The sequence below is a fragment of the Geotrypetes seraphini genome, chromosome 1, assembly GCF_902459505.1.
Source record: "Geotrypetes seraphini chromosome 1, aGeoSer1.1, whole genome shotgun sequence".
In the NCBI taxonomy this organism is placed as follows: Eukaryota; Metazoa; Chordata; class Amphibia; order Gymnophiona; family Dermophiidae; genus Geotrypetes; species Geotrypetes seraphini.
Genome location: NC_047084.1, coordinates 168,078,367 through 168,102,279, shown reverse-complemented (window position 1 = coordinate 168,102,279; position 23,913 = coordinate 168,078,367). Strand labels below are relative to the sequence as shown.

Below are 23,913 nucleotides of genomic sequence, written 5' to 3'. Positions count from 1 at the left end.
ATGATGCCCAGCATCCTGTTGGCTTTTTTCGAGGCTGCTGCGCACTGTGCAGATGGCTTCAGTGATGCATCCACCAGCACACCCAAGTCTCTCTCAAGTCTGCTGTCTCCCAACAATGCCCCCCCCCCAATTTGTAGTTGAACAACGGGTTCTTTTTCCCTATATGCATGACCTTGCATTTTTCCACGTTAAAGCGCATTTGCCATTTGTTTGCCCAATCTTCCAGCTTGTCCAGGTCCCTTTGCAGGTCCTCACACTCCTCCCTGGACCTAACTCTGCCGCACAGTTTGGTATCGTCTGCAAATTTTATAACCTCGCACTTTGCCTCCTTTTCCAGGTCATTGATAAATATGTTGAAGAGTAACGGCCCCAGCACCGATCCCTGTGGCACACCGCTTGTGACTCCCCGCCAGTCAGAATATTGGCCCTTCACTCCGACCCTCTGCAGTCTACCCGACAACCAGTGCTTGATCCATCTGTGCACATCCCCTCCCACCCCGTGGTTCCACAGCTTCCTAAGCAGCCTTTCATGTGGCACCTTGTCGAAAGCCTTTTGAAAATTGAGGTAAATGATGTCTATGGGTTCCCCATTGTCCACCCGACTGCTTATTCCCTCAAAGAAGTACAGAAGGTTCGTTAGGCACGACCTTCCCTTACAGAATCCGTGCTGGCTTGTTCTCAGTAGGCCATTCCTCTCGATGTGCTCGCAAATGCCGTCCTTGATCATAGCTTCCACCATCTTCCCTATAATTGAAGTCAGGCTCACCGGCCTGTAGTTCCCGGGGTCACCCCTCGATCCCTTCTTGAAGATAGGTGTGACATTCGCCAATTTCCAGTCCTCTGGTTCCTCACCAGTTTTCAAGGATAGGTTGCAAACATGCTGGATTGTGCCCGCTATTTCTTGTCTTAGTTCCTTCAGAACCCTTGGGTGGATCCCGTCCGGCCCCGGTGATTTACCGCATTTTAACCTGTCTATCTGTTTGAGGACATCCTCCTTACTTACCTCTATGTGCTCCAATTTTTCGGCCTGCTCCCCACTCATGAGCTCCTCTGAGTCCGGTATATTAGATGTGTCTTCGCTCGTGAAAACCGACGAGAAGAACGTGTTCAACCTCTCAGCTACCTCTTTATCCTCCTTAATCACTCCCTTCCTATCCCCATCGTCCAACGGCTCCACCTCCTCTCTCGCTGGTCGCTTCCCCTTTATGTAACTGAAGAATGCCTTGAAGTTTTTCGCCTCCCTGGCCAGCCCCTCTTCGTATTCCCCTTTCGCCTTTCTAACCTCTCGGTGGCATTCCTTTTGGCATTTCCTGTGCGCCTGGTGATTTTCCTCCGTTGGGTCCTTTTTCCATCTCCGGAAGGATACTTTTTTGTCATTTATTGCCCTCTTTACTTCAGTTGACATCCAAACCGGGTCCTTTGATCGCTTGTTCTTGCAGCCTTTCCTGAAACTGGGGACGTACATTCTTTGTGCTTCCTGCAGGGTGTCCCTAAATAGGGTCCAGGCGCTTCCCACAGTCTCCATCCTAAAGATGTTTCTGAGCTTCCTCCCCACCATTTCCCTCATAGCAACATAGTTCCCTTTCTTGAAGTTGAGCGCAGTTGTTGCGGTCCTCCTTACTATGGGTGCTTTCCCCTATGACAGCCTCTGGAAGAGCATTCCAGATTTCTACCACTCTCTGGGTGAAGAAGAACTTCCTTACGTTTGTATGGAATCTATTCCCTTTTAACTTTAGCGAGTGCCTTCTCGTTCTCTTCATCTTGGAGAGGGTGAACAATTCCTTTCAATATCTTGAAAGCAGACACTGAACAATATTCACACCAGTGCTTGTTTATCTTGATAGATAAAGTTAGGCCCCACTCAAACTCAACCTCTGTACTGCGCCTAACCTAGTGGCTCTTTTACTAAAGTTTAGTGGATGCTAATGAAATTAGTAGACGCTAGCTAAATGCCATGCATTCTATTTTATATGGCACTTAGTGTGCACCAGAATCCTCATTAAGCAGCTATACTCCCTCTCAATAAGCCAGTCAGCAACCAAGGCTGTTGTTCACAACCAGCTGTTTACTGAACTAAAGTCTTTTCAGGAAAACAAATATATTTTGCCTGTCTCTGTCACAAGAGGTTCCTGCCCAATTTAAATCGCTCATGACTGCCCAACCACTAATATTCAGCGGTACTTAATTGGACAGTACTACTTAATATCGACTCTGACAGACCAACAAAAAAGTAGGCAGGTTAGGGACGGGACAGGAGGCAGCCTTGGGGAAGAGCCTTCAGGTATGCAGGTGCTGGTAATATTCAATGCTGGTACCCATATAGCTAAGCTAGCAAATTTAGGACAGCTCAAAAACTGTCCTAAATTCACCCACTTATTTATGTTGGCCCTAGCACTGAATATCGGCTATGACCTGAATAACCTGAACAATTTTCAGAGGCCCTCCAATCACCTTTCTGATCCCAATCCTTCCCTGACATGGAAGTCCCCACCAATCCCCCTAGACACGTAATCCCTACCCCCTCCCACCTTTCCAACATGTAGGATTGGTTCCCCTGGAGGAGGTGGCTTAGTGGTTAGAACAATTGCCCTAACACTCAGGGGTAGATGGTTCAAATCCCACCAGTGATAACTATCACTCCGAGTTGTTCACCTCACTCCCTGTGGCTACAACTGTGTAATGAACATGCAAACAGTGATATGTTATTCTGCTAGCAGAAGCTTCACCATACGTTACTAGCATTGTACACTTACTTCCCTAAGTGGGGTGCCGCTGGGCTCAGTGCTTGGACCCGTGCTCTTCAACATCTTTATATCTTTATAAACGATCTGAACATTAGTACAACGAGTGAGGTGATTAAATTTGCGGACGATACAAAGTTATTCAGAGTAGTGAAGATGCAGGGGGATTGTGAAGATCTGCAATGTGACATAATCAGGCTTGAGGAATGAGCATCAACATGGCAGATGAGGTTCAATGTGAATAAGTGTAAAGTGATGCATGTAGGTAACAAAAATCTCATGCACGAATACAGGATGTCCGGGGCGGTACTTGGAGAGACCTCCCAGGAAAGAGACTTGTGAGTTCTGATCAACAAGTCGATGAAGCCACAATGTGTGGCGGCGGCAGTGGAAAGGGTGAAAAGAATGCTAGGAATGATAAAGAATGGGATCACGAACAGATCATAGAGGGTTATCATGCCGCTATACTGGGCCTTGGTATGCCCTCACCTGGAATACTGTGTCCAGCACTGGTTGCCGTACATGAAGAAGGACACGGTACTACTCGAAAGGGTCCAGAGAAGAGTGACTAAGATGGTTAAGGGGCTGGAGAAGTTGCCGTACAGCGAAAGAATAAAGAAACTGGGCCTCTTCTCCCTTGAACAGAGGAGATTGAGAGGGGACATGATGGAAACATTCAAGGTACTGAAGGGAATAGACTTTTGTATATAAGGACAGGTTGATCACCCTCTCCAAGGTAGGGAGAACGAAAGGGCACTCTCTAAATTGAAAGGGGATAGATTCTGTACAAACGTAAGGAAGTTCTTCTTCATGCAGAAAGTGATAGAAAACTGGAACGCTCTTCCGGAGTCTGTAATAGGGGAAAATATCCTCCAGGGATTCAAGACAAAGTTAGACAAGTTCCTGCTGAACTAGAACATATGTAGGTAGGGCTAGTCTCAGTTAGGGCACTGGTCTTTGTGTGATGGACTACGGGTCTGCCCCAGCAGCGGCGATTCTTATGTTTTTATAGCATGCAGTCAGTCTCTGCCATGCTTTCCGGTAGGAGTTCTAGGTCCTCTTCCTGTGCCCTGTCATAAAATTTTTTTTTTTTCATTGTCCATGAACAGGATGAGCAGAAGGAGAGTGTCTTGATCACTTAAGTTTAGCTGCCTCTAGCCAGTTTCTTTACATAAGAACATAAGTATAGCCTTACTAGGTCAGACCAATGGTCCATCTAGCCCAATATCCCATCTTCGCAGAGGCCAATCCAAATCACAAGTACCTGGCAAAAACCCAAACAGTAGTAATATTCCATGCTACCGTCCCATGTCTGTCTCAACAGCAGACTCTGGAGTTTTCCTCCAGGAACTTGTGCAAACCTTTCTTAAAACCAGCTACACTATCCGCTCTTACCACATCCTCTGCATTGCATTCCAGAGCTTAACTATTCTCTGAATGAAAAAAAAAAGTATTACTCTGTAACTTCATTGAGTGTCCCCTTAAGTTTGTTTGCCTTTAACCAGTTGCCTTCTTTCCTCAGTCCCTTCAAGGATGACATCATTACGCATTTTGAATTGACATCTGCGTGATGACGTTGGCATGGTGCCAAAATAGCATGGAATTATCTCACATGTAACAATCATTACGGATCTTTGAGCAAGTGCCAATAGGAGCAGAATTTAGGTATACTGCTCAGGTTGGGCACAGATATTTATGCTGCTGCTAGAAGGATGCTGGGCTGTATAAGGAGAGGTGTAGCCAGTAGAAGGAAGAAGGTGTTGATGTCTCTGTACAGGTCATTGGTGAGGCCCCACTTGGAGTATTGTGTTCAGTTTTGGAGACCATATCTGGCAAAGGACGTAAGAAAACTTGAAGCGGTCCAGAGGAGGGTGATGAAAATGATAGGAGGCTTGGGCCAGAAGACGTATGAGGAGAGACTGGAAGCCCTGAATATGTATACCCTAGAGGAAAGGAGAGGCAGGGGAGATATGATTCAGACGTTCAAATACTTAAAGGGTATTAACGTAGAACAAAATCTTTTCCAGAGATAGTAAAATGGTAAAACCAGAGGACATAATTTGAGGTTGAGGGGTGATAGATTCAAAGGCAATGTTAGGATTTTCTACTTTACGGAGAGGGTGGTGGATGGCCTGGAATGCGCTCTCGAGAGAGGTGGTGGAGAGGAAAACGGTGACGGAGTTCAAAGAAGCATGGGATGAACACAGAGGATCTAGAATCAGAAAATAATATTAAATATTGAACTAAGGCCAGTACTGGGCAGACTTGCATGGTCTGTGTCTGTATATGGCCATTTGGTGGAGGATGGGCTGGGGAGGGCTTCAATGGCTGGGAGGGTGTAGATGGGCTGGAGTAGGTTTTGACGGAGATTTTGGCAGTTGGAACCCAAGCACAGTACCGGGTAGAGCTTTGGATTCTTGCCCAGAAATAGCTAAGAAGAAAAAAATTTAAAAAATTAAAATTGAATCAGTGTGGGCAGACTGATGGATGGATGGATGGATGGATGGATGGATGAATGGATGGACCATTCGGGTCTTTATCTGCTGTCATCTACTATGTTACTATGAATAAAGGCACCTTTCATTGAAAACACATGTAGATATTTATGCCCATTTTTGAGCGATTACCTAATTTTTAAAGTGCCATTTATAGAATTCAGTCCTGGAAGTTTTGTAGGACAATTTATTTGTATATCTTTCACTCCTTGTTTATTTATGTTTATTAAAAGTCTTTATATACCGCTTAATTGGATCAAGGCAGTTAACAAAACAATTCTGAAATTATTGAAAAGAACTCCATTAAAACTGGAAAGAACCCCCCCCCCCCACAATATGCAAAATAACATAATTCTAACTTACTTACAATGCATCAATATGTGTGGCACAGTGGTTAGAACTATAGCCGCAACACCCTGAGGTTGTGGGTTCAAATCCCATGCTGGTCCTTATAACCCTAGGCACATCACATAATCCCCCATTGCCCCAGGTACATTAGATAGAGTGTGAGCCCACCAGGACAGATAGGGAAAAGTGCTTGAGTACCTGAATATAAATCACTTAAGCTACAAGTGGTATTTAAATAAATGTGTAAAATAATGTAATATAATACAGATTGAAACACTGAATTCAAGTCCCATCATTGTAAAGGAAAGGTCAACTGAAAATAATAGGCCTTTAAATGTCTTTTAAAATTTTAGAATGACTCTTCTTTCCTCAACTCCATTGGTAAATTATTCCATAAAAATGGAACCAAATAGAAAAATACACAGTTTCTAGTTGATTCAAGTTGGGTTCTAGCTACATGAGGTATAGCTACTCTGTTGTCATTCAGTGATCTTAATAGTCATCTAGAGCTATAAAATAGCACTAAATGGATCAGAAACTGGTTAGCGGGTAGGAAACAGAGGGTAGGGGTGAAGGGACACTACTCAGACTGGAGGAAGGTCACGAGTGGTGTTCCGCAGGGCTCAGTGCTCGGGCCGCTGCTATTTAATATATTCATAAATGATCTAGAAACAGGAACAAAGAGTGAGATAATAAAATTTGCGGACGACACCAAACTATTTAGTGGAGCTCGGACAAAGGAGGACTGCGAAAAATTGCAAAGGGACTTGGACAAATTAGGGGAATGGGCAGAGAGATGGCAGATGAAGTTCAATGTTGAGAAGTGTAAAGTATTGCATGTGGGAATCAGAAACCCGAGGCACAGCTATACGATGGGAGGCATGTTATTGAATGAGAGTACCCAAGAAAGGGACTTGGGGGTAATGGTGGACATGACAATGAAGCCGACGGCACAGTGCGCAGCGGCCACTAAGAGAGCGAATAGAATGCTAGGTATAATCAAGAAGGGTATTACAACAAGAACGAAAGAAGTTATCCTGCCGCTGTACCGGGCAATGGTGCGTCCGCATCTTGAGTACTGCGTCCAATATTGGTCACCATACCTTAAGAAGGATATGGTGTTACTCGAGAGAGTTCAGAGGAGAGCGACACGACTGATTAAGGGGATGGAAAGCCTTTCATACGCTGAGAGATTGGAGAAACTGGGTCTCTTTTCCCTGGAGAAGAGAAGACTTAGAGGGGATATGATAGAGACTTACAAGATCATGAAGGGCATAGAGAGAATAGAGAGGGACAGATTCTTCAAACTTTCAGAAAATAAAAAAACAAGAGGGCATTCGGAAAAGTTGAAAGGGGACAGATTCAAAACGAATGCTAGGAAGTTCTTCTTTATCCAACGTGTGGTGGACACCTGGAATGCGCTTCCAGAGGACGTTATAGAGCAGCGAACGGTACTGGGGTTTAAGAAAGTATTGGACAATTTCCTGCTGGAAAAGGGGATAGAGGGGTATAGATAAAAGATTACTGCACAGGTCCTGGACCTGATGGGCCGCCGCGTGAGCGGACTGCTGGGCGCGATGGACCTCCGGTCTGACCCAGTGGAGGCATTTCTTATGTTCTTATTTGAAACATGGAAATATAATGGCAGAAAAAGGTCAAACGGCTCATCCAGTCTGCCCATCCGCAGTAACCATTATCTCTTCCTCTCTCTAAGACAGTGTCTCTCAAACCTTTTTAGCTCCGGCACACTAAATGTTTTTCATGGCACATTATAACTGAAATTATAAAATGGCAAAACCAACAAAACATTAAGGGCTCCTTTTACATTCCCATACCCAACTCTTCCTCGCCATGACCCTTCCACCTCACCCCCTAATTCCAAGGCCCGAAACTAATTATACATTCCACCTTGAATCTCATGTACTGACATAATGTATCTTTATTGTAACCCACCTGCACCCCATGTACTGACAAAACATATCTTTATTGTAACCCATGTACTGACTAAATGTATCTTTATGGTAACCCACCTCTATCCCATGTACTGACAAAATTAATCTTTAATGTAAACCACTTGCATCCCATGTACTGACTAAACGTATCTTTATTGTAAACCGTTTCTATCCCATGTACTGTCAAATGTATCTTTATTGTAAACCGCTTCGAACTTCACGGTATAGCGGTATATAAGAAATAAATTATTATTATTATTAACGCGCGGAATAGCGCATGCTAAACTGCCGTGTGCGCAAGGTGCTACTGCCTCCTTTTGAGTAGGCGGTAGATTTTCAGCTAGTGCACACTATAGCGCACACTAATCCGGTGCATGCGTTAAAAACGCTAGCACATCTTTGCAAAAGGAGCCCTAAATGTGAAAATTATTTATTTAAAGTTCGTTAAGCTATATGTATGGGTCATTGCAACAACGGTGAAACTTAAGTAGATTGATTAGCAATTCTATTCCATCTGATGGATGTGCTTGTTTTTGAGTGCAAATTAACTAAAAATGTGGGTTTATTTTCGAGTCAACCTTTTTCCCTCCTCTTTTTTTTTTAGGGGGTCGGGGGAAAGTTTATATTCGGGTTGGCTTATATTTGAGTATACATAGTACATATCATGCTAGGCTAAGAAGTTATAGTAAAAAGAAACTGTAATACACACCAATTTGACTGTAATACACACCAATACACTGTAATACACACCAATACACTATAATACACACCAATTTTGACTGTAATACACACCAATTTCAAGAGAGTAAGTCTAATTTGAAGTACGCTCAGAGAAGTGAAACTCTGAAGAGAGAGTGACCTCCCTCTTGGGACAAGAGTTTACCATCCAGTCATTGCATATTTAATTTAAATAGGTCACGCTCTGAAAAATGGTGAGCACTGTTTTTATTTTTCAAAATTTTCTTATGATTCCAAAATCAACGTTTTTTCTTATGCTGCAACTTAGTTTCAATATATATCACTGGAACATTGATACGATGCATTTATCTTGTAAGAATAGTCCTATAGGTTAAGAAGTTAAGCAAGTCATTTTCAGGAAAAAAAGATAGATGTCTTGTGGTTTTGAAAATGGCCATTTTTTCCACCTGATTTTTGGTTGTGTTTCTCAAGATGGCAGACTCTGACTTAGACTTCCTGTTGAAAATGGCCCTCTAAGTCAGGGGTCCCCAAAGTCCCTCCTTGAGGACTGAATCCAGTCGGATTTTCAGGATTTCCCCAATGAATATGCATTGAAAGCAGTGCGTGCACATAGATCTCATGCATATTCATTGGGGAAATCCTGAAAACCCGACTGGATTCGGCTCTCAAGGAGGGACTTTGGGGACCCCTGCTCTAAGTGAATTACAATTAAAATGCACATACTTAAAATAGAAAACATCACATCAGAAAGCATAGATGCAGCTCAGCATCATCACAGAAGCAGCCTTTCACAATTCATGCCAAAACAGCCTGAAAAAATGTGTGCTTTAAATTGTTTCCTGAAACGTAATAAATCAGGAACAAGTCTCAGTCTCTGGCAACTTGCTCCACAAGAGAGGCCCTGCAATTGAGGGAACTGCTTCTCTAGACACATCATAATACAGCTTTGCAAGTTATGCCTTTTCTTCACTGCGATGTCTCTGTGATGTTGTTCTTAGTAAACCTGTTCCACAGACATTTGATTGTACAGCTGTTAGGGCTATAGCTCCTGTTTCTTGCAAGTATGGCCATTTTGCTTGTGCTTCATAGGACTGACAAGTACTGACTGATATTGAAGAAATTTTAGCTGTCTCCCTTTCAGCGAAGGATGTATTGCTGTAGTGTTTAGAGGATATTAGCTCATGGTGATATAGCTACTGGCTCCACTTGTTCTTGCATGCAATAGATCAGTCTTTGTGGTGCCCCATTTCATGCAGGGCAGCTTCATCTGTATCCTTAAATAAGGAAGGCTACGCAACCAGTATATGCAAACAGAAGTTTTACATTTAGTCCTGGAAAGTTACACAGTGAATGCCAGCAATTCACAGACTTTCCAATAAACTCCTCCCAAGCACAAAGTCCATTATATTTCCACCTTTTCCTTTTTTAAAGACGCTTTTGATTAATAACTTATAATCTGGAACACAATGATTCAATAGTTAAAGAAAAATAAATTCCTACCTTATGTTTTTACCCAACCTTCTTTTAATTATATTTTGTAGTTCTTATCCCTTTTTTCCCTATACTCATGTTGTGTCATGTTTTTTGTCTCTTTTACATTTATTTTTACGGTCATGTATAATTAATGTTTTAATTTTTGTTTTTAATATTGTAATATTAACTAATTCTATTTATATATATGTATGTTCATCGCTTTGAAAAAAAGACAAAGCGATTAATCAAAAATTTTAATAAACTTGAAACCTGAAACCTCAGCAACACCACTCAGGGCCCTCAACTTTACACGTCAACTCTTCATCGGTTCTTTTTTTTTTTTTAAATTATTCTTTATTGAATTTTCATATGATTTACAAGATAACTCTTTGTTCAGAAAACCAGAAGTAAATACTATAACATTAATAAAAATAGGAAAACGATATATCTTTTTTAGACCACAATTAAATCAGAGAGAGAGAGAAAGAGAGAGAGAGACCCTGAATATGATGAAGAGAAACTCAATTTAAAGAAAAGAAGGAACTGACATTAATAGGTAGTTCCTGCCATTTAAACTGCTGTTCATTTAGTGCTAAACATTCCCCGCAGACAATTTCTTCGTGGCTAGGGTGCAAAAAATACATATTTAACTCTTAGGTAAATATTTACATGGATAAGTTAATAGAAAAGTTGCATCCTGAGCCACTATTTCAGTTCTCTTAGCCAAGAAAAGTTTTCATCGTTCTTGTATTTGCCTGGTAACATCCAGATAGGTCCAAACTTTTCCCCCCAAAAAACAGAATTTGCAAATTATGAAAATATAGTCTTAAGAAAGCGTTTACATCTTGCTTGAAAACAAATGAAACTAATAAAGTAGCTCTATCCATAGTATCAGAAAACATATTTTCAAGCAAGTCCGTAAGATTCAAAGGATCTCCTACAATCTAATTTCTCACTTCTTCCTCTGGGTTGGCTCCTACCTCTTTCCTTACAGGTATATAGTATACACAATTAACAGGGGGAATATTTTCAGAGGAATATTTCAGCATATCAATTAAGTACGTTTTAAACATTTCCATAGAAGTCACCCTCAGAAACTTTGGAAAATTAAGGAGATGCACAGTCAGTGTATGATTGTAATTTTCTAATTGCTCTATTCGTCTATTAAGTATAACTTTAATCTTGACTATATCAGAAGACAAAGCCTGAAGATCTTCTACTTTCTCCTTAACATAACACCAAATTTCTAGACCGCATAACCATAAGTATTTTACTAATTGTATTCTGTAATTTGCTGACTGTACTGTGACATCTTCGCTATTTGTATTCTGTAATTCGCTGATTGTTCAGCTATCTTCACTGTAAATCACCTAGAAGTTGTAAGATTGTGGCGGTATAGAAAAAATAAAGTTATTATTATAAGTTCAATGCAGTTTACAAATGCTTACTAAAATAATACAATGAAAGATATTAAGTCAAGAATTTTGAAAAGAGAAAAGTTTTCAGTTGTTTTCTAAATTGTTCATAAGAACAAGATGTAAGCAATAGCTGTTGAAAATCTTTATCATAGAAGGCTGTTTGATACGATAGAGTGTGTTCAAGGTATTTCTTGCTTTTATATCCCTTGACTGATGGAAAAACAAAAAGGGCATGTGATTTTCTGCATAGGAAGCCAGTGCAACTCACAATAGAAAGATGTCATGTGATCATATTTCTTCAGGCCTTAAATCAGTCTGACCGTGGTATTCTGAATCAATTTCAGTCTGGCCATGTTTTTTTTGGTGCTCATCAGATCGTATTTTTAAATTTATGTCTTTAAAATTCTGGTTCAGTCACTTGATTAAGCTCTGAAGTAAGCTGTTCCTTTATACTTTGGAGTATTTCCACCTAGAATGTTCACTGTACTCAGGAGCATTGTGATTTCCTGAGAAGAATTGTCCACTGAAGATTTAAGCTTCTAGAGAGCCTTCCTGATGCTCTCTAAAGGCACCGCTGATTTTGCTGGTTGGGAGAGAGCACCCAAGTTCTCTCCAAAATCCTGTTGCTTCATGGTGACTCTCATGGCTTCTACCCCTGCAGTTGAGGTCTCTCCCGCTCAAGAAACATCACTGAGCTCCACCAACTTGGCTGCAACTTCTCCAGCTCCCCTCGCACCTACTACCTGAACGAACCAGCCAAGCCATGCCAAAAAATCTTGAGAATCCTGCTCTGAGGACTTCCTTTAGCTGAAGAGCCCCTCCTTGATGTAACTTCCAGTTTCGCAAAACCGGAAGATACATCAAAGAGGGACTCGGCAGAAGGAAGGCCTCGGAACAGGCCACTGAAGATTATTCATCATCAGCACGGCTGGCTCCTTCAGGTAAAACCACCGCCACACTGAAAAATTTTCTGAGGCCTGCTCCAGGCTTTCCTTCAGCTGACCAGTCCCTCCTTGATGCAACTTCCAGTTTTGCGAAACTGGAAGTTACATCAAGGAGGGGCTCATCTGCTAAAGGAAGGTCGCAGAGCAGGCTTCTCAAGACTTTTCAGCATGGCACGGCTGATTTGATCGGGTAAGGTAGGCGTGAGGGGAACTGGGGAGTAGATACTGAGCTGAGGGGATGTTGCTGTGCTGACCCTGGTTCAATTTTTGACGTGGGAACAAGGTTGTCTACCACTCTAGTGGGGTGGTGGAAGACCTTATTCCTATTCCTGCTGTAAATTGGCTACATTGTTTCCCATTTTTGCGGGCTAACCGTGAGTTGCCATGGTTCACCGTGGGAATCCTTCACTGTGTCATTCTCTACTCTGGAGTATTCTGATGGGCAGTGCAGTGCACTGCAGAGAAGGGAACCCAAGTGCATATGGCATCATAACTAGTACACTTGTGGTGTAAAGTGTGAGCCCACCAAAACCCCACTGTACTGCCATATAGATGACACCTGCAGGCATAAGGGCTATTGGGGTGGTAGATGGGTGGGTACAGTAGATTTTAGGGGAGTTTTGGAGGGCTCACCATATAATGTATGGGGGTTATGATGAGATATGTACCTGGCACCCTTAATTTGAAGTCCACATCAGAGGCCACTATGGTGCCCCACTGCTCTGCTGGCATGTCTGTGTGGCCAGTCCATTAAAAATGCTGGCCCCTCCTACATTGAAATGGCTTGTTTTGGATATTTTTAATTTGGACATTTTTGATAATGGCAAAAGAAAAAAAATTTGACATCTAGCGGGAGAAAACGTCTAGCCGGGCCATTTTTGAATTCGATAAGAACATAAGATTTGAATCAGGTTGGGCAGACTGGATGGACCATTCGGGTCTTTATCTGCCGTCATCTACTATGTTACTATGTTACTATGTTACTATGTCACTGCTGGGTCAGACCAGTGGTCCATCGTGCCCAGCAGTCCGCTCACGTGGCGGCCCTTAGGTCAAAGACCAGTGCCCTCTTTGAGTCTAGCCTTACCTGCGTATATTCTGTTCCATTCCTTCCACCCAATATTTGGATGTTTTGCAGGAAACATCCAAAATCGGACTTAGACGTTCTTTTGAAAATGGCCCTCATTGTCTAGTGGCTTTGCTTTTCCCAACCTAGATGCACACCTTAGCTTATAAATTTACAATAGTTCCAGTCTACCTCTCTAGCTAGGAAGAGTGCAAACATTTAAAATTAATGAACAATCAATAATGCCACATAGAAAAGTTATTGTAAGATACATAAAAAGTTGACATTTTACTGAACCCATAATATTTACTCTTAGTCGACACCAAAGGCCTGATTAAACAAATGAGCTTTTAATTAGAGAATGACATGGTGACAAAATTCATCCCCGTTCTCATCTCTGTGGATAACCATGGGAAACTATCTCCATGTCATTCTTTAAGAAGAGAGGGAGGAATCAGAGTATGAATGGGCACAACAACTGAACATCAAGCCTTGCATTGAAGAATGCTGGTGTAGAAGGACTGAGGTTGAGTTAGACAATAAAGCATGACATGATGTCATTCTCTATCTTTAATGATGATCATTCTGAGCACAGGAGGTAAGCAGTTCCATTCTAGAAGTCTAGGAAGAGACAGCTCTCTTCCCAGGACTCTACCAATTGAATTTTTTGCATAGGAAGAATCTTCTATATACATCACATGCATTGCATCAAATATTAGAAGCGAGGTCTTAAATCTAATGTAAAAGAAAACTGGTGATAGGAATCAAGATGGCAACGGAGTGAGTCGCGTATTTAGTGGCTCCTGCAGTTTGTCAGCAAAATTTTTAAAACTTTCCCCTTTAAAGTTTACCTGCTATATTTGATGATGCCAAAACGCAGGGATAAGCAGAAGAGTGATATTCCTGCCTCCTACTTCATTGACGCGACAGACAGCAATAACATCTTTTGCTGTCCCAGTTGGAGAGGGCATCTCTGCTGACCGAGGTGGGCAGACCTCGGTCTTGGAGGGCGATGTTTTGCTGAGCTCATTGGGGCCTACAGTTCTTCCGCATCCTGGGACAATGTCGGGGATGCCTACAGTTTCTCAGGAAGCGCCGGAATTGCTAGCTCCATCAATGCTTCAAGTTTCACCCCTGACCCCCGGATGGAAATTTCAACTCGCTGATTTCTCTGCAATCGGCTTCAGAAGCTAGAGGACCTGTAATCTGGAGTGTGGCAGGGATTGAGAACGCCTCTCAACATTCTATGTAGGTGATTCCTGAGGTGGAGTCTCCTGAGATTTCTCTCCCTGCTTCCCTGACTAGACCAGCGGTAATAGACATGGAAGCCATCTGGAGTGCACAAGGTATGGTCCCAGTTTATTTCTTCAGTTCAAAAAACTAATATTCAATTCAAAACTTTTGAAGAGAAATTTCAACAACAATTCATTAGAATGGACAAAGTTGAGAACTCGGTGGCAGAACTGAAGATTTCTAATAATTTGCAATTGATAGATAAAAATTTATTTCCTAGAAAAATTGAAAATCTGGAGAATACGAACAGAAACTTAAACTTAAGGTTTTTTAATTTCCTTGCCTCTAGATTTCAGTCTTCTAGGAATTTGTTTCAATCATTTCTAACTTCTGTTTTGAAATACACAGAAAATAATATGTCACCATTACAAAAGTTATATTACTTAAAGAGGATAAGGAAAAAGGGGACGAATAACCAGGAGACTTGGATCTCACTGGTATGTTGAAGTCATCTCAGGTAGAAAGTATGACCAGAGCCACTTTATTGGTAACTTTTGTTTTTCTTCAGGACAAAGAAACAATTCTTCGCCTATTCTATAGGACTAATAATGTTGAATTTCATAGATTCAAAATTTCAATTTTTCCTGATGTATCGAAGTGGACACAAGTCAGGCATAAGAAATTCCTGACTTGCCGTCAGTCTTTTTTGAATCTAGGAATGACCTTCCAGTTACATTTTCCCTGTAAATACTGCATTACATATCAAGCTACTAGATATATTTTTTATGAACCTGATCAGTTGCAATTTTTTTTGAAGGTAAAGCAACTATAAGAACTCCAGAGACTCCCGTGGAAATTGATAATCAGGCTAAATAATTGAATCCAATTGTACTCTGTAATTTGGTTTAATTTAGGAAATTTCTTAAAATCCAACTTCCCTTGGAATTGATTGATCTCTCTCTCTAGTGTGGACTTTAATCATAGTCATTAGTTTGGTATATTATGTTGCTTATATTTCCTTATTAGATTATTATATTTCCTTTCAAGTGAGTATTTTCAACTTGTAAATCAATATAAATAAATAAAAGAATAATTAAAAAAGTAAACGAAAACTGGTAACCAATGTAGGCCAATCTGTGTTGGGCAAAATGAAGAAGGCTAGCCATGAGTCTGGCAGCAGCATTCTAGGCCAATTGCAATACTTGAAACTGACTTTGTGAGTAAGCCCCCATAAAAAGAACATTGCAATAGTCTAAAACTGATAAAACAAGAGCTTGTCTCAGGCACATTAGATAGATTGTAAGGCCACTGGGACAGACAGGGAAAAAGTGCTTGAGTACCCAAATAAATTCATATAAACCATTCTGAGCTCCCCTGGGAGAACGGTATAGGAAATTGAATAATCAATTAATTAATTGTAACACCAACCAAAAATCAGCTTTGACCTACTAAGTAATCCTGCTTAGTAACCCATCCTCTCTATGAATGCAGTAGGTCCATGATCTCTCTAGAAGAATTGAATTCAGAATTAATGGCTAGCAGCAAGGTATGTTATTGATTCTTCTGTCTTTTTTTTCCTAGATGGGCACCCATGTCCTGTCGTTTTCTGGGACTCCTCTTTGTATCCAACAGATGACAACTTGCAGTCCTCTGTGAGGCTAAACTGGGGATCTTACCAGCACTTGCTGAGGCAGAAGTGTTGGCAGAATGGCAAAGTGCCCAAATCTGAATGGAACTGTACAGATATTCATCACTATGAATGGTCCAAGCTGGCCCTGTTTGATTTCCTACTGCAGGTAAGAGAATAATGCATGTAATTTCTTGTAGGAGAGAGTGTCAGGTTCTGGAATGTTTCACAGGAAGAATATAATGGTCTTTTCTAAAGTGTTTTTGAAGATAACAAGGTTTTTGAAGTTAATTTTAAAGTATGGGATAAAATTAACCCCCTCTTCTACGAAAATGCACTAGCAGTTTTTAGCGCAGAGAGCTGCGCTGAATGATCCATGCTGTTCCCAACGCTCATTGAGTTCCTATGAGCGTCGGGAGCAGCGCAGGCCATTCAGCCTAGCTCTCTGCGCTAAAAACCGCTAGAGCGGTTTCATAGAAGAGGGGGTAAGTTGCTGACTTTGATTTGTGAGGTTTAATAGAATGTTTATATGACTTATGGCATTATTTAATATATATGGATTACTTTGCATTGCATGTGTCCACTTTATTGATCAAACTAGGTTCAGCAGGAAAATGTTAACTTATAATCACTTTGTTAAATTTCATGGTGTGTGAACAGGGGAGAATGTCTACATCCTGGGAGCATTTATTTTCATGATCTCCTGTTCTGGAAAAATTTCTCGCTGATGCACATTCTGCTGACTGTATTGCAGTTATAATGCTGGCTTGGCCCTACCAAAAAAAAAAGAGAAAGAAATCCAAACAAAACTAATGACTTTCTACCATGTTAAAAAGCTATTTTAGGATAATTTTAATTTTTAAAGCAACAGAGGTATTTTGCTTATACTCATATTTGAGTGAAACACACCCTTCTCATTCCGCCCCCAAACTCCCCCACACAGCCTCCTCTCTTCTTCCAGACAAGCTCCAGTCGTGTCTGGAGGGCCTTGAGCATGAGCAGATGTGTGTGTGATGTCATCTGCGCATGCTCAGAGGCCTTCCAGATGCGGCCGGAGTTTGTCGGGGTTTTCCAAAACCCAGACAAATGCTGGGGTTTGGAAAGTCCATCCAGGAACTCAGACAGTCCTCTAAAAACAGGAGACGTCTGGGCTTTCCCCAGACATCTGGTAATCCTAGTCCGGGTGCCCAGAAGGATTTCCAAAACCCGCAGTTTATCCAGGTTTTGGAAGTCCCCGAGCTTGGGGTCGCATCTGGAGGCCCTCTGCACATGCACGGTCATCAATGCAATGACATCATACGTTTATGCACAAGCGCATGATGTCATTGTGTCAAAATCCATGCACACGCAGAGGCCCTCCAGACCTCGGTGCAGGAGACAGGAGGTTCAGCTGGGGGTAAAATGGGGCGGAGCTGGAGGCAGAACAGGACAAGGCTGTGGGTGGAATGGAGTGGGACCAGGCAAGTTTCAAGTTTATTAAAAATTTGATATTCCACTTATTGAATTTCTAAGCGGAGAACAAGTAAATTTATATTAAAAAGTAAAATCTGGGGAACACGAATGATATGACATACTGGTACACTATAGTAGAGGAGTAGAACTACATAGCCTATAGAAAAGGGAGACAATAAAGAGAAGAACCTATCGGGACTTCTTCAGCATTACCCGGACAGTGATGCAGCAATCACACTGGGTTTTTAATGGCACTCTCTGGCTAAGTGCTACTGAAAATCCAGTAATAGCCAGTTTATCATGTTTTAACCAGGCAGGAGCTTCTGCTTAGTAAATTCATTTTGAATACCTACCCCTATAAAGACGGCAGATGTCAGGGCCAGTTTAGAGGGGGATGTAACCAGGACAATTTCCTAGGGCCTCCAGACTAGGCAGAACCCCAAGCCTAACTAAAGCTGAAGAAGAAACACTCGGTATGTGTGCCTTGTGGCCTGTTCAAAATTTCTGACCTGGGCCCTAGCCAGGCATAACACCAGCTCTGGCAGATACACATTCCAAAAGCTGACATATCCCAATCACTGAATAGAAACTTTTTCTACCTTCTTTTCTCTAGTCATTCTATTTTTCTAATTAAATTTGTTCCAGGTTCTGGTTTCTGCTTTCCTCTGGCTTCTCTTAACTCTGTTTCTAATCTATATCCCTATTTTTCCTCCCACTACCCTTTTATATCCAGATCATCATCTCCAACCTCTTCAACCTTTGCCTCCCCTCAAGTACATCTTCCTATTTGCATCCCTATCCTTATTCCCCCCTCCTATTACCTCATCATGTCCAGTGCGTCACTTCCAAATGCTCCATTCCCCATTCCTTCCCATCTGTTGCAGCACTCCAAGTCCAAACTTGCAGTTGCAAAAGCCACAATAGAAGTAAAAAGATGAGTGGGACCTACCTTCCACAATGCGCGCTGAAGCGATGCCGATCCCTCCTCCAACATCAAAGGTTTCCTGTATCTGTGGGAGTGGGACTGGCACTCTAGTAGGCCAGGTGAATGATTAGGAGGGAAACTATAGTGGCTGGCTTTCTACCTTGCAAACCACTGGTCTTATATTTATTTTTAATATCCTTGTCAGCCAAATATCAGCTTCTAGGCAACCCTACAATGTTGTTTCAGGCATGAACCAGCCCTTCTGCCATCAACTCCATGGTCAATTGAATGGAATCTCCCTTCCGTTTTCTTCCAGAGCTTCTTTTGCTTAAATAAATTGCAACTGCTCACAGAAAACTGTCGCACAGTAAAGTTACAAAAGAGACTTGGTTTTACCTTCCTTCAGGAATGCAATTTCAAGCTGCCTCATCTTTCCTCTTTCTTCTTATCTGATCAGGTGACTTAAAGGCTTCCAATTCTTCCCCCTTTCCTGGTTGCTAGTCCCGGTGGTTTTCTCCTTGAGTGGCAGCCACTAGAAGATCTGGGAGTTGCAGTTCTCCTGCCCTTTTTTCGGTTCATAGACGAAAGCGCACGAGGACAAAAATGCTAAGACAAATGTGCGCAGGACGTCAGCACGCAGGATTAAAAGGTAACTTTAAAGCACTCCAAGGGGGGGTGGGCAATTTTACTTAGAAGTGTTGGTGCTGTCGTTGAGGGGTTTGGGGGGGAGGAACCCCCCATTAGAGAGGAAAGTGTAATTTTTCCCAGTGTTTTAGTGAAAAATTAGTTTCCTCTGTAAGTGGTGGTGGGGTTCCCCCCCCCACTCCCAACGTCAGCGGCAACACTTCTAAGTAAAGTGTGTGTGGGGGACCCCCTACCCCCTCTCGGTGCGCTTTAAAGTTACCTTTTAATCCGGCACGCTGATATCCTGCGCGCATTTGTCTTAGCGTTTTTGTCCGCGTGCGATTGTCTGGCGCGCTTTACTCCTGTCACCCTTTTTTCTGTATTCTTGCACACTTGCCTCCTTTTTTGGTCTGTATACCTCATTATACTTCTACGGAGACTTTTGATGGAAGGAATTTTGTAACTGCTCAGTAATATGCTATTGAAGGGACTATGTTACCTGTGAAAATGACTATAATACTCTACTTTATTTTGTAAATAAACAAACTGTTTTGGAACCAGCCCCTGTGTTCAGACTAAATTTTATATCCCCCGGGCTTTGTGTTTAATCACAAGGAAAGTAGTTTGTTCATGGCAATATTGGTCTGGAAGCAAAGGAGAGAGGCATTGTCAGCCCTTTGCACCATAGCATTTCAGCCCATGCAGTCCATTATCCCATCGGTTCAACCAGTGACTATTTAAGAACCTATAATCAGAGGATGGGATTGGAACCCATCCATCCAACACCGGATGCAGTTACTGTACAGACCAAATGGCACTAACTTAGTGCCACCAAAGCAAGGCAGGAGTAACCCTTTGTTGGGCCTTAGCATGTACATGCACAAGGTGGCCCTTTTCTGCCTTTCAGGGCATTTTCTGGGCATTTTTCTATGTTTCTATGTTTCTAAGGTAAGAAGAGCTGCTCTCTTGTTCTCCTGCCTAGTTTATTTATTTATTTATTTAAAAGATTGCTTAACCGCCTATAACTAGGTGATTTTACAAAAGACAATCGTATAAAATAAGAAACATACAGCATATATTATTCAAATAATAACAGGTCCTTCATATCAGCCATATTTTACAGCGAGTCATGGAATTGAGCCACTGAATCGAGGGTGAAATACTCACGTGGATTAAAAACTGGCTGGAGCATAGGAAACAAAGAGTGGGGGGTAAATGGACAATACTTGGACTGGAAGAGCGTCACCAGTGGAGTTCCGCAGGGCTCGGTGCTTGGACCCGTGCTCTTCAACATCTTTATAAATGATCTGGACATTGGTACGAAGAGTGAGGTGATTAAATTTATGGACGATACAAAGTTATTCAGAGTAGTGAAGACACAGGGGGATTGCGAAGATCTGCAACATGACATATTCAAGCTCAAGAAATGGGCATCAACATGGCAAATAAGGTTCAACATGGATAAGTGTAAAATGATGCACGTGGTAACAAAAATATCATGCACGAATACAGGATGTCCGGGGTGGTACTTGGAGTGACCTCCCAGGAAAGAGACTTGGGAGTTCTGATTGACAAGTCAATGAAGCCATCCACGCAATGTGCAGGGGCGGCGAAAAGGGTGAAAAGAATGCTAGGAATGATCAGGGGATCACAAACAGATCGGAGAAGATTATCATGCCGCTGTACCGGGCCATGGTGCGCCCTCACCTGGAGTACTGCGTCCAGTACTGGTTGCCGTACATGAAGAAGGACACAGTACTTTTCGAAAGGGTCCAGAAAAGAGCGACTAAAATGGTTAAGGGGCTGGAAGAGTTGCCGTACAGTGAGAGATTGGAGAAACTGGGCCTCTTCTCCCTTGAAAAGAGGAGACTGAGAGGGGTCATGATCGAAACATTCAAGATACTGAAGGGAATAGACTCAGCAGATAAAGACAGATTGTTCACCCTCTCCAAGGTAGGGAGAACGAGAGGGCACTCTCTAAAGTTGAAAGGGGACAGATTCCGTACAAACGTAAGGAAGTTCTTCTTCACCCAGAGAGTGGTAGATAACTGGAACGCTCTTCTGGAGTCTGTTATAGGGGGAAACACCCTCCAGGGATTCAAGACAAAGTTGGACAGGTTCCTGCTGAACTAGAACGTGCGCGAGTGAGGCTGGACTCATTTAGAGCACTGGTCTTTGGCCTGGGGGCGGCCGCGTGAGTGGACTTTTGGGCAGGATGGACCACTGATCTGACCCAGCAGCGGCAGTTCTTATGAGTCAATACAGAAACATTCATAATCCTGGGAAAAAAGCATTTACTGAAATGCTTCTACAAATAATGTAGTTTTCAGAAGTTTCTTAAACTTCTGAATATGTACAAGAGCTCTTAGTGGTCCAGTCAACTTATTCCACAGTGTTACTCCTATGAATGAGATAGCGGAAGATCTAGTACTCTCATAGTGCGCTGCTGAGAAACCTGTAAGTGATAATCGTACTGCCCCCTCAGATCGCAATTCTCTGAGTGGCCTATAAGTTCAGGACAATGGACAGGAGGAAGGGAGAATGGACAGACAGCAGTGATTCTAATTCCCCTTCTCTTCTTTCTGTCAGTATTTGACTTACCATAGCAACAATCTGTCTTGAAAGTCACATCTGCGTGGGCCTTTCCTAAACATTGGGGCCCCCTAGGCATATACCTAGTTCCCCTATGTCTTAATCCTGCTCTGGTGTTAGGTGATTTAAGAACAGTTGAAAATGAGAGGAAGATACTACAGCCTTGTGCTCCATGCTTTAGTTTAGCCCAGCGAGATCTTTAGTTGGAGTTCCCGTCTTAGGGCTACCAGATATTTGGATTTATCCGGACATGTCCTCTTTTTTAAGGACTGTCCGGGTGTCTGGATGTTTTCCTCGACTAGAGGGAGTTTGCCCAGGTTTGGATTTACTCTCTCCAGTCCAGCCCCCACCCCGGAGTCTGGTCTGGCTCTTACAGGTCTCCCCTGTCCCCTAGTACCTTCTCCAGCACTGCAATTTAAAAACTTCAGGCAGTCGGCAGCTTTAGCGCTGCGATCCTTCTGACGTTGGCCTGCCCTGGAAGCTTTCACTCTACAGCATTTCCTGTTCCTGTGTAGGCGGGATGCTGCTGAGTGAAGACTTCCGAGGCAGGCAAATGGCAGAAGGATCACATCACTAACGCCATCTGTGTGAAGTTTTTCAATTGCGCCGCCGGAGAAGGTACGAGGGACAGGGGAGACTCATGAGAGCCAGATCCGACTCCAGGAAAAGAGATAAGCTGTGCAGGAGTGGGGGTGGGACGGTTTAGGAGGAGACTAGCAGGAGGTAGGGGTGGGATGGGACGGGGCACCGTGGCGGGACAAGGGTTGGGAAAGTGCGGGACATGAGCGGGGTCAAGCATCCTCTTTTTCACTTAGAAAATATAGTAACCCTATCTTCTTGTACCTTTCATTAACCAGGTAGAAAAAAAAACCCTGCCACAGGTAGGAAGCCCTGATGCTTCAGCTGTCTCTGTAGACTACACTCAGCCAAGTTCTAAAGGTGCTGTGGTGCAATTGAGCTGCAGATCCTTTTTCAGCCTTAAACTCGGTTCAAAGCAGCTTGCAAAAAGAAATTAAAGTAGGCTTGGACTAGAAACATGTGCAATGTGTGCATGCTTTTATCCCTGTTTATAACTTGATCATATGATTGTTTTGTTTCTGTTTACCCTCCCCCCTCACAGACAGACACACACACACACACACACAAAAGGGTGTCAGGTCAAAAGCGCGCCGGGACAAAGGCGCGCCCAGACAATTGAGCACAGCGCGGGGGCGCGCACCACAGAAAATTGTTTTTAGGGCTCTGACGGGGGGGAGTGGGGGGAACCCCCCACTTTACTTAATAGAGATTGCGCTGTGTTGTGGGGGCCTTGTGGGGGATTTGGGGGTTTGTAACCCCCCACATTTTACTGAAAACTTCACTTTTTCCCTGTTTTTAAGGAAAAAGTTAAGTTTACTGTAAAATGTGGACAGTTACAACCCCCCAAACCCCCCATAACGCCGGCGCGATCTCTATTAAGTAAACTGGGGGGGCTCCCCAACAAAAACCCCCGTCGGATCCCTAAAAACTGTAATTTTCTTCGGCACGCGCCTCCGTTTTGCGCTCGGTTGTCGGCGCGCGCCTTTGTCTTTCGCGGGGTTGTCTAAGAACCACACAAAAGTGCTTCCCCTCTTTTAGGTTATATTTATGTATCATTTTTTTAAAGTGTAGAACAGGAATTTCCTGGCTCTTGCACCCCTGGTCAAATCATGTCTCTCTGATCATTCTGTGTGAGCGAATAAGGGCTGGAAACTGATATAAAGTCATGTGAGGATTAAACTGACCCAAATATAGTAAATTATCCATTTGTCCCTATAGAAATAGAGTGGTGTGTGTCATGTTTTTTATATACTGATTTCGGCTGGATGTGCCGATGCATTCCTGCATCTCTTTTGATGAGAGTAAAGACACCATGGTGGCCCTGGATGACATAATGCCTTCTATTATCTAGTTGGGAGCCCCCTGACTGAAATAGAAGTGTAAAGACCGAGCTCAGTCCTCCTGCCTCTTCCCTTCGTCTCCCCCTCTCCATCCTACGTATCCTTGCTGGTATCTAGGGAATTTATACAAAGAAACACATCCCATGTTGTTCAGTCTTACTGTGAGTGACATCCTGAGATAACAAAGCAGGGACACGTCAGCGGTTCAGCATTGTTTTGTACCAAAATGGGACAAGTACGCTATAAAAAGAAAGATGAGCCATGCTGTAATAGTTGCCTGGTACTTAGCCGATAGGTGACATAAAATAGTGCAAATAACTCATACATTTAAATATGAATTGTATGGCATGAGGACAACAGAAGCTGGCGTTATGGCCTATGTCTCTACCCAGATGAGCTTAGTCG

The 23,913-nt window shown here is 42.7% G+C and overlaps 1 protein-coding gene across 1 annotated transcript in view; it reads left to right on the top strand.

The window, feature by feature from the left end:
• Window positions 1-23,913, top strand: part of GASK1B (golgi associated kinase 1B) — a 102,875-nt gene that overhangs the window by 65,134 nt on the left and 13,828 nt on the right. The window contains exon 2 of the mRNA XM_033941344.1: window positions 15,951-16,165. Within this exon, the coding sequence (XP_033797235.1) occupies window positions 15,951-16,165 (215 nt within the window). The remainder of the gene's footprint in view (window positions 1-15,950; window positions 16,166-23,913) is intronic.